The following is a 12,014-nucleotide window of genomic DNA, read 5'->3' on the forward strand; positions in this document are numbered from 1 at the left end:
TCTGGGCTACCCATTGTACAGGATAGTCCAAAGCTGATGTCAATCATTTGCAGGCTGTGGTGACACAACTGACTGTGTTGATGTCACTGAACGTGCTTGGCAGCATTCCTGCTGCTGACAGTATAGTACTGTAGCGATAAAACAAAGTCAAGAGGATCTTTTGTTGATAACACTCAGATGCGACTTTCAGTTCATGCATAGCCACCAAAGCAGAGAGACCTGACACAGTTAAGCAGTGCAGGCTCCTTGCCTGGTTTTAACACTTACAGAAATCCCCTGTCAAGTGAACTTCTGCAGCACAGTACTGCTGATGTTGTGAGATAACCCCTGAGTCCCATGAGCGGTAGGGCTCGATCTGGGCTTGGGAGATGTAATATTCTGATAAAAAACGGCACTTCCTTTTCAAGCAGATAAGTGCGTGTGCTAGCAGCACCACTGGAACCTCAGTACGCGCCTAAGCGAGGGTTTGTCATCCTCTCCTGTCTCACTCCAGCCTTTTAACCGCCCCCTTTCACACACCTAAACGCAGCACCAATTAGCATCCATAAACCACAAATGTGGCTTCTATTTCTTTTTATTTCACAACCATGAAAGCTAGCTAACATTCATAACACCCAAAAAGTTGTCTACCTCAACAGATGAGGGAATTAAGACATAATTAAACACTTGTGCTTGACTGTGACACCCATAGGAAAGGACGTGGCTTTTTTTATTTAATTTCTAAATTGAGAACACTTCAACTTTGGCCACCAAAGGTAGCAGTGTTGGGGGCACATAAAGAAAGAAGGGAAATTAAGTGCTTCCTCCCCTATCTGTCTCATTGCTTGTCTCTTTTCACACTAGATACAGGAAGCACCATGGGAACAGTGTATTTTTAGGGTTGCAGGCAAGCATACACCATGTGCACCACAGCATGCAGCCTCCATTCCCTTGAGGCAAAAAAGGGTTTTTTCTTTCTTTTTTTTTTTCCCTTGTTCTCCATCAAGCTTTTAATTAACATATTACTACAGCCTTCTGCCTGATTGTTTGCCCTATACTTAGCAATCATCATAGTTGAAGCCCTTTTAAAAGGGGTGTATAATAGGACAGGTTGAATTGTTTTCATTGAATGGCATCTCACCTTCATCAGTTATGACACAGACATAATGAACACCACGTCAGCCAGTGTGTTTGCACGGGCTCGGAGAAACATGGAACTGTTTGCTGAAAAAGTGGATTTTCTTATACCAAAAGAGCACTAGTTGTGATGAAGTTTCAGCCCTATACACTAGTTTATATAGTGCCTTTATGAAGTTTCTGTAGCCTTTTGAAAGGATCACAGCACCACTTTCTGCAGACCTAACATAAAAGGCTCCACCAAGCTAGAGTTATACAACATCTAGATTTGACCAGGCTCCAACTTCTGCTCAAAGCCTCATCCCCACAATGTATTTAGTGTGTCACCCACTAATAATGCAAGATTCACAAAAAATGTATAGTCCAAGAAACTGGAAGATTACTACTTACTGTGAATGCTTGACGGAACATGGAAAAAACAGACATAATTGTATTGAAGGAAAACATGTTACAGACATATTAAGGCAGTGGAAAGCAGGCTATCAAATGCTTGATCTCACTCTATGAGTCAGTGGCCTCATGTTCTTATGATGGCCTTCAGCAGATGGAACAAACCCCGTGGGCATGGATCATGCAGGGGTTCAGGATAAAAAAAAAGAAGAGTTTTCTGTGATGCAGGCTATCATCAATGATGAATTGTGAAGATACTGAAGTGGAATTGCTCACTCACAAAAGGGGTGGATCACGAATACCACGATTAACATTTATGAGAACCACACAAACATTTTTCATTGTTTCTCTTTAAATTTGATATGTAATGAGGGTATTAGTGATCACACCTGGAAAAGTGCCAAATAGAGCTTCTCTTTTTTTTTTTTTTTTTCCTTTAAACAGACAGACTTTTCAGGTGTAGGCAGGACATAATCCATTTGCCAAGAGCCATCACCAATACTAACGATATTTATATTCTGTGATTCTGGAGAATGCTATATATTGATTTTTACCAGGGTTAGTGATCCCCGAACGATAATACTCCCACCAGGGCAGCACTGTCAGAATGTGGTTTCACTTAGCTAGAAGTAAGACAGATAGTTATTGACTCGCAAGGACTGCTCAGTGACTAACGTAGCTGCTACTGTTATATAGTAGGCATGACATGAAAGCTAAGATTATTTGTGAATTCTAGTATCCAACAGCAACTGAAGTTGGGCTTTAGGAAGAAATTTAAATACACCTACTGATATTCGCATAGCCTAGAATTCTAACGCAGCGTGCTTAAATATTTAAGATTTATTGTGCTTCGAGTATCAGAATGATTGTAGAGAACTGTATGTGAAGCAATGAAGTAAACACAATATATATTTTATTTTGTGCCATTTAACACTAAGATACTGTAGCTATCTTTTTTGTGCATTTAAAACAGCTTTCTCCTAGCAATCATGTCTTTATTCGTACAGTGAGGATCAAAGAATAGTACCCTGTGGTACTGAGTAGGTTTGTACTCACTTTATAATGAATGAACGCTCCAATGGTAAGGGAGTCTATCAGAGTGAAATTATGTTTTATTGATATTTATAGCATTATCTTCCAGGTGTAAATTTTCAGTATTTGCATTCCAGAACAAATTGTAAAGAAACTTTAAGAGATCAGCAGCAATATAAAAAATGAATCGTATATTAGAGCAATATCAATATAAACATTCTCTCGCAAGTGTTGAAGTTGTACCTGACTTAAATGGATGGAAAAGAGCCTGAGAAAGAAGGGCATAGGATAGTCAAGGAACTGAAAAAAGACTTGCTAGATGCCATGACACTGCACCTGCAAGCGGTACAGACAGGGCTCCTGGAATGGGAAGGTGGGGAGAAGCTAGAGCAATTCCTCTTGGATGGTTAATATTGAGGTAGCGTTTATGTCCTGTCTTCCTGTATCCACAGCTTGGTGACTAGGAGGAGCAAAGGGCAGGGACACTGAGAAAGCAGAGGTAAAAGAAGTGAGCTAGTGCAAGTGGAAATGGCATAAGGGATGGACAAATAGCTGGAATATGACTGTGAATATTTCATGTGCTGTGGGATCTGAAAGAGAGATCAGATGCCTTGGATGTAGAAAAGGCTCGAGCCTTCCATGTTCTGTGGATAAAAACTTCTCTTTTTAGGGTAAGCAGAGCAGAACTCACCTGCCCAAGCTAGATTCTACACTGCAGACATCTATACTAAGCTTCTCTCCACTGACTATAAATGGAGTCCTGCTAAGAAGCAGCTACTCTGGGAACATGAGGCATTTCATCCTAAGTCAGACAGCCGAATTTGGTCAGAAAACCCGCGTGCTCTCTCTCCATCGACTGTCAAGAAGGGCCAGACACCAGTACTATAGATACCTAAGTAAGATTCATTCCACCCTCCTCACAGACTCTTTTGCTAGTGTAGCACTCCCTTGAGTGTTTTAAGTTGTTTTGTACTTTGTAATAATAAATAGAAAAAGTTTAATCTTTAATAATGCAAAAGTTTAACCTCTGAACATATAATTTTAGTCCAAAATAAAGTAATCACATTTACGCTACAGGGAACAACCAAGGCTACTGGGGCAACCAAAACAGAGAATTCTTTAGTGATTTACTTGATTCATGTGATACATAAATGCTATCTCAAAACTACTAACCAAAGCCACAGACATAATTTGACTCGACACTGCTGTACTGTCATGGACATGCAGTACTTGAAAGGCAACATGAAACTGGTAAAACAATGTATATCTTTTCCCCAGTATATGTATACCACATCCTCTACCAGGCAGCATTTTTCACTGTTTGTGGTTGAGAACTGGCATAAATGAACACGCTCAGCTCACTGGCAGGAATGTTTATTAATGCTGTGATTTCAGTTTATGAGCTTCTACATCAAGAAAGAAATTCAAAGTCTCTTAGTCTACATCTATGTCATATACACATATACGAATGCTGAACTCTGAGGGCCTGTGAGATTGCTGAGTCCAGGAGCTCCTTCTTTTGCCTGTTATCTGTTAAGTGAAGAGGGCCTACTAGTTTTTAAAGATACACAGAAATATGCATTTATGTAGGACCTCTTAAATAAAAAATAGTACATATTGTTTCAATATTTTATTTATACCTGTATCTTCTTTCAGAGTTGTATAGGAAGGGTTTACTCTTCAAATTAAACAATAAACATGGTAAACTGACCAACCTTCTGTTCACCCACAGGTTAAAGTACAGGATTACTGCTACAGTTTTAAATTTTACAGGGCTGAGTTGTCCTATGAATTTGAGGTAACTTGTCCTTTCTTTCAAAAAAAAAAAAAAAAAACAAAACACTGCCTAGTTATTTTTCAGATATCAGAGTAGTTTAACAACATTAATAAAAAGTGCAGTCCTAACACACGCATTTGTCATATGCAAACTACTTTTAAGAATTTGTATGCTACAACACACATTAAGAGAGCTCACCATAGGCTCATGCTTTTTTATCTTGCTATCTGTATTTCATCGATCCTGTAAAAGTGACCTTTATAAAATGCACGTGAGGTTCCCTGATGGAAGACAGTTGCTCCTCCTTTAGAGCATGCTGAAATGCTCTAAACTAATTGTATTGTTATACCTTTTACAGACATGCAGAAAAACCAGAGCCATGTTCCAGAATAAACTTTCTAATCACTCCCAGAGCATAGTCAGATGAATAAAAAGACAAAATATAACTATTATTTTTCAGAATTCAATCTCCACTTTACCTCCTGCTTCTTCATTAGACTGATTGTGTTCCTTCATATCTTCCGCATTATCCATACTTTCCATTTCCTGGGATTTGTTCCGATTACAGTCTGTCAAAACCTCCTGTCCTTCTGAAAAAAAAAAAAAAACCAAAACCACCAATAATTAACTATTTATGCTCCAAGAATATTTCCAGGTGATTACCTCAAAGTATCTGCAAACTCCCAATATTGCTCACAATGCCCACAATGTTCTTCCTATAGGTGCATTAGCTGCAGTTTGGTTGAATGGATTTGCTTCCCAAAGCCCTATACAAACTCTCACACAGAGTACACATCTTTAACCAAGTCTTAAGCTTTTGCGCAGATTTAACTATTCTGGAGGTTGTTCTAAATGACAACAAAACAGGAATAAAATCCAGTAACTCTACATATCATATGCATTTTGACAACTGCTGCTAGCAGGTAAGCAAGCAAGCTCTTCAGAGCATGGAAAAGGAATCACAGCTCTACTTTGTTCATTTGGGCAAAATATTAATCATTCTGGCCCCAGGCCAAGAAAGTGCTCAAGCACATTTAATCGGAAGCCTCTTTGAACCCAGTTGCACTTTTGTGCTTATTTCACATGTCTTTTTAAACATCAACAGTATCAGAAAGTTTTCTACTGATCACTGTGGCAGCAGTGTATGTCTCAGAAATCCAAGCCCCTCTTCTCTGAAATAAAGGCAAATTTTTAACTATAGTGAAATTTGAGTGAAGTTTTTCAAATAAAGCCTCCTTCATAAAATCCATAATACAGACTAACTCAATATTACACATATTTCTGTAAATTTCAGATCAGTGTTTTGTTTAAAAAACTGACAGTGCTTTCTTTCAACTATCCTGTGAATTTTTCAAGTCCACAGCAACATTATGAAATTGCTGTTAAAACTGTTTACCTTATTAACAGTTGGATAGTAAAAAACCCAATCGTTCTCAAGCTAAGTATTACATTGGATCTGGAAAAAGTTTTATTTTTTGATTAGTAAGAAAGTAAAACACTTGTCCAACTCACACAAGAGGTTTGTTTTCATATTTTCAGAAATGCAGCCAACCAAAAGAATCACGTTATTCTTGCTTCCCTAATCAAAACTTCCAGCTTTCTTCAGAAAACATTTCATTTCCTACTACACAGTCTTTTTTTCCCTTTGGTATCATTTCCAAATATTATATTGAACTTCCAGAGTTTTATTTAAATTCTAGAATTTAATTTTTGCCTTTAACACCCATCTTCATATTTGTGACTGTGCTATTCAGTGTCCTGGGAATCTAAACAAGCTGCAATTCATACATTTTTCTCCATTTAAATTTAAAATTTTCAAGAGAGGGTGAAAGAGCATAACTTGAACAGCACAGTACCTGCAGCCATGGGCTGTTCCTGAGAATTACTTAGGTCCATACCTGCCTGTGAATCTGCAAAAGACAGAGAAGCAGTCTGAGTTGCTTAATATTTAGAACCATTCATGACACAGTTATTATAATCTAATAAATGCCCGTTTTCTTGGCTGAAAGCAAAATTGAAAGAGCAAAATTCTCAAAGAAATAAATATCAAATAATTGTTATGTTTCATTGTATAACTCCTTTATATCTTGAGCACTGTCATGTGCCCAGAAAAGGGATTAAGTATTATTTTCTAACTTCAAAAAATTATAGAACAGAATAACTTACACTTTTGATTTAACATCTGACTTTGCACCCTGTGAGCACAGCATAGCGGTAGTAACTCTATGTGAAGTGATTTCTATGAAGCGCAAAGTACAACGTATTTTTACATTCCTTTTTCAATACAAAGGGAAAACCCTATTATCTTCACAAGATCTACTTGGTTTTCATGGAAATGCAAGTCTAATTCCCATTTAGAAATTCTGATCAGGATCACATGTCAGGAATTTTTAAAAAGTTGAGAGGACTACGTACGTGGCCTGGCTTCCAAAAGTGCTGAGCACTCAGCAGACCGCTCTGAAGGCAGCATAAGCTGCAGGTATTTACATCTCCCACTCCAGCACCCAAATTTAGGCTGGCGACTTTAACTGGAGGCAAGATCTGACTGTCCAGATAAGTCTCTACTCAATGCCTTGCTGCCTTGAGATTTCATTGGTATGAGAGTTGATTTTCTTAAGTGCCACAGCTACCTGCTTCCTTCCTCCTTTCTTTCCTCTAGCTTCCTCCCCCCCCCCCTTTTTTTTTTTTTACATACCAGAAAATCTTTTATCATCTTTGAACATAAAAAATAATAGCTCCAGGACTCGTAAAATTCATTCCTGGCAGTTACATAACAGAAATACACATGCAGTGGCCATGAGGTGTTAACCACTAGTGACATTTACCCCATAATTATCTATCTTTACCACCACTGCATATGGAACATTTTTGTGGTCTCTGCAACGTCAAAATACAAAGCTCTGTTAACTCTACAGCAAAGAAGCCTAGTATCAGATGAGGCTATCCAAAAAACTGCATGGATAGAGGATGGGCTGATGCCTCCAACAAAATAAAGGCAAATTCAGAGAAGAAAAAAAAGCAACAATAGAACTATCCAGCAAATCTTTTTTAAATGTTTGGTTCTGTTGTCTCCTAAATGAAAGCATTCAGCTCCCATTTCTCAATAATGGGTTTAAGAGTTACATTATGCATGTAGTTCCCATTACTCTTAACTAGCTATTACCAAAGAGCAGCAAGAAAAAACCAATGCATTTAAGGATGGACTTATTAATAATTCAAGCCATCCAGCAGTGGCCGGAGCTTTTTGGGGTGTAACTCCTGACTGGAGACAAGTTGTTACGCTATTAGCACTTACGAAATGCATACTAAAATGAAATCAGAGCTCCTACCCTTTCGTGCAAATTTAGCATGAATGCAAGCTTTTCATTAAGTGTCTTTTATTAGAGCTAAGAATGTTGCCTTGTGTCATAAAGATAGTTACAGAATTAAATAACAAAAAGTTCAAATATTTGCTAAATCTGTATTTTTAAAATAAATAAATAAGATCAAGGAAATCCATAGTTACAGCTCGTACCTTGTCTTTGTTTCATTTTATCATACCAGGAAAAGTGAGGTACAAAGAAGCAAATGGACCAATTTATACTGTGAATAACGATGGCGAAACATCAGTAAATACACGCTACATGAACAAAATTCTCGCTGGTATTCATTTTAATTTTACATCACAGTAATATAGATACTTAAATTACACAAACCCTTGTAATTGTGCAAATAATTAACCTTTGGGCAAGACAACGAAATCCCCATTATTCTGTAATACTTAAATTCGATATTAATTGCATTTAGAAGTCCTGTGCAGTTGCCCCATTTGGGTGATAAACCACTGAACTGGTCAGAGCCCCAGGATTAAGCAAAAAGGGTGCCTGCCGGGTGGGGGGAGAGGTGTGGCTTGGAAACTCTGCAGCAATTCTGCCTTCCCCCCAGGCTGCCAGGAGGCCTTGAAAGGAAGAATTAGAGCCCCTATGCGGCTGCTTCAAATCAGATAATTCTGCATCTATTTCTGTATAAATATCTTGTTTTAGAAACCACTGTACTCCCCAGGACATCTCCTGAGTGCGCAGTCACTCCACTAAGATTGCATTGCTATAGCTTACTGGGTAAATCGGATCAGCACAAGCTTCTGTATACAGGGCTCGGGGCTACACCCCTAACAGTCAGTCAACTGTTCTGAGCAGCTCTGAACCGCAGCTATGGGGTAACCTGCTAGAGAACGGTACTGCCTGAACCATGCTACAGCCTAGCAGGACCTAGCCAGTCCTCCAACACTCATCTAGTCAATTTTGAGATCATCTCTGCATATTTATTTACATTTTGTTGAGCATAACAGGTTCCTGTCCATGATGGGCTGCTGGGCAGTACAATCCTTCTGAAGAGAGAAGAACGACACACAGTATAACATTTCTCTTTTCTGTTGAGAAATATCCCTGTCTTTGTATCGCTTTCAGTCCTCCAACATCCACTCATCAGTACCTGGTTTCTTCACGGTATTAGTCTCAAGTAGCTTTTTACAGCCTTACTGGTCTCTTAATATTTAACCTCAGGTCTCTTTCCCCAGTAAAGTATTTTAAGCCAGATCTTCATTACGTCACGTAAGTGCACTAGAAGAAGATCTAGGAAGCTTCCATCCCCAATTCTGTACAGATAAGACCATATTTCTACCTAATGTTCAGAAAAGCACAACATGGGAAATCACTTACAGAACACGTTGGTCTTCCCAAGCTTCAAAGAGATCCACTGACTAGGGCGCATGGAAAGACGACGCTTGTCTTGTGTGTGTTGCAGCTGACGCACGATGTTCATTTACAAAGCAGAAGTAAAATTCATGTGCCTTTGAAACCAATCCCTAGCCATCCTGTGTTCTACGCCAATAGCCAAAGTGAGCAAAAATATTCAAATAGCTTGCTAAAAAAGTGTTATGGCATTTTAATACATAACTGTATTAATATTCTATCCTGGTATTTAACCAGTTAATAGAAGCAACAAAACAGCCTACCTGTATTTTAACAAAAAAAAAAAAAAATTTTTTTCAAATAAATTATACCACTAATCTCCTGACATCAACACAGTTGTAGGCAACAGAACAGGAGGTACATCTTGAATTATTATAATCTTACCTGTTTGCCTCCAAAGTGAAAACCAGAACACTGCCTTTTCACTGCCAGCTGCATTTTTCAACCCAACAGCATTGCGAAGGGGACATCTTTTTAAATCCCATATGCTCTTAGTCCTTCTATCCAGCATATAGAGCAAACACAGCTCGTTTCCTTGTCTTTTTGCCGTCTTAAGAGGCACAAGCAAGCCAAAATAAACCACACACCAATCTTGGCCACCGCCCTACAGGTAGACTCCCACAGCCTTATCCCCAAATGCTCACAGCGGAGCCAGTGCCTTTGCCATGTGCAGCAGTCAACCTCTTTCACCCCAGCATGTTTTTCACCTTCAACCCGCATTGTACGATTAAAGAGAGAAAGCCTATCTAATTTCCCCACTGAATGGCCTTCTTCAGCATTTACAGTCCCAATGGCTTTCTGAAGAAGATACCTGGACCAAATAAACTCTTTCACTTTTAATAATAGGGTCTCTAATACTTTGCTGCTCTTAAGCGCCATGTAATGTTTGAAATGACACAGGCATTTTAAGTGCACATGTCATTTTGGGAAGAAATCCTGATCAGCAATGTGCAACTAAGGATAACATTTTTCTCATATTGTAGCATATAACCTTCTGAAAACAGCAGAGTATCTTCCAGTAATTCAGGATGTTCATCCCAGTAGAGCAAATGGAAATGACAGCTGTCATTCTTGTGAAGAACGAGGTCAGTTCTTGTGATCTTTGCAAAAAATAAGCCAGTCATGAAGAGATACAACCCAGTAGATCACAGGCTTTGGCTTCCTAGACCTACTCTTGCCAGTGCCCGTCTCCCAGATGGTGGCCATACTGAGCCTCCTCGCACTGAGCACAGAAAATTGAGGACAGAAGTGTTACCCCTTTGTCCTCAATGGCAAACTTCCCATCAACTCCAATGCAACTGGAGATTTTCCCAAGACCCATGAAAACAGAGACACGGAGCAGTTACTGTATCCAGCGATAATACAGTATATCACTGTCTTTTACATTAACTTCATCCCAGACCTAACAAGCTCAGGCACATTAACTGAGCCTCATAATCCCCACATACAGAACTAAAACCTGAAGGATTATTTGCATGTTAACTTTAAGTGCACAAGAAGCAGGAGCACAAAAAAGAGAATTCTCAAATAATCTCAGCTGCAGTGGCAGAAACATGCTTATTTTCTAATCAGAGACTAAAATTACTGACATACCTAAAGAGCTTTCTTTTCCCACAGAGATATACAGTGGTCCTGACTGATCAGGAAAATGAGGCTGCATTTTTAAGTGCCAAACTGCCACCAGACCCATTCTTTCAAAACATTGGTTACATCTCTCAAGCAGTGATAGTCTCAATTAAGTCAGATTCTATGAGAGTCAATATTTAAATACAAGCATTTTAAAAACCTTTAGCAAAGGAGAATACATTTTTAATAGACAACTGCATCTAACTTCAAATAACCAAAAACCTCAAGTCATTGAGACACAGCGGAATCTAAACTCAAGCCCTTAAAATGATGAGTTGAAATAAGAACATCCACCTCTGAAATAATAAATCAAGTGATGCTTCACAACGCTTCTTTGCCAGGCTTGTTAAAAACACTGGTAATTTTGCTTTTCTTCAAAAGCAAATTATGCTGTAGCCCAAGATTAACTCGCAACTTGGTTTTTTGCTGGCTCTGAAAGTTACAAGCAAAAAAAACCCAACACACCCTTTAATTCGTTAAAACCTAGAATACGAACAGCAGATAAAGCCGGCTCTAAAACCCAACTTTATCATACACGTTGAGATGCTTCTGAAATTAAACAGAGAAGGAGGAAAAAAGCCCTGTTCGTTTCCTGTTTAATTGCAACACGCGATTAGGTTTCTCCTCCAGAGGCTGCAATCTGTTTGCAGAAAGCGCTGAAAAAGCCGCTTGGAAGTAAACGGGAGGTGGAGCCCGGTGCGAGCGCCCCGAGCGGGGTCGGCGGGGAGGAAGGGGGAGCGCCGGTGCCGTGCCCCCCGCCCCGGGCCCGGGGAAAAAGCGGGGTCGTTTCTCACCTTCCATGCTCCGGCCGCGGCTCCCGGCCCCACCTGCCCGCCCGGGCTCGGGGACTGCCAGCGCGGGCGGCGGGAGCTCACCGGCCTCGCCTCCCGCGGGCACCGCGACATCCGGCCGGGCCCGGCGCGGCGGCGGCGCTCGGCGGGCGGAGAGCGGCGCCGGGCGGCGGCGAGCGGAGCCGACCCGGTCCCAGCCCCGGCCCCGGCGACTCGCCTGCCTCGGAGCTCGCCGCTGGTGCTAAGCCATGGCTACTCGGCGTGGACCCCTCGGGAGGGAAAGCGGCAGAGCACGGGGGGCTGAGGGCAGAGGGTGTGTTGGGGGGGCGCTGAGGGAGGCCCCAGCCGTTGTCATAGGACAAACGGCATCAGGCTGTGAGGAGCATCTCGGAACGGGAGGCGGACAGCAGTCCAAGCGCCGCGCTCTCCGCCAGCAGCCTGGCCAAGGCCTTCCTGCAGCCGGAGCCGAGGCAATGGCCAGCGCACCGCATGCTGATAGACGGCACGGGCAGGCAGCGAACCCCGGGGAGGCAGAGCCGGGAGCACCCCTGC

The 12,014-nt window shown here is 40.9% G+C and overlaps 1 protein-coding gene across 6 annotated transcripts in view; it reads right to left on the minus strand.

Moving 5' to 3' along the window:
• IKZF3 (IKAROS family zinc finger 3) overlaps positions 1-11,536 on the minus strand; it is a 36,656-nt gene extending 25,120 nt beyond the window's left edge. For 4 of the 6 annotated variants that reach the window (XM_075171581.1, XM_075171580.1, XM_075171579.1 and 1 more), the window contains exons 1-3: positions 9,013-9,660; positions 6,172-6,225; positions 4,795-4,905 (exon numbers count right to left, since the gene is read on the minus strand). In XM_075171581.1, the coding sequence (XP_075027682.1) occupies positions 4,795-4,905; positions 6,172-6,225; positions 9,013-9,115 (268 nt within the window). In that variant the 5' untranslated portion in view covers positions 9,116-9,660. Of the gene's footprint in view, positions 1-4,794; positions 4,906-6,171; positions 6,226-6,730; positions 6,839-9,012; positions 9,661-11,465 lie in introns of those variants that run through there. The other 2 variants (XM_075171578.1, XM_075171577.1) reach the window with 2 other exon arrangements.
• Between the last annotated feature and the right edge of the window lie 478 nt (positions 11,537-12,014).

The sequence above is a fragment of the Calonectris borealis genome, chromosome 22, assembly GCF_964195595.1.
Source record: "Calonectris borealis chromosome 22, bCalBor7.hap1.2, whole genome shotgun sequence".
Classification (NCBI taxonomy): domain Eukaryota; kingdom Metazoa; phylum Chordata; class Aves; order Procellariiformes; family Procellariidae; genus Calonectris; species Calonectris borealis.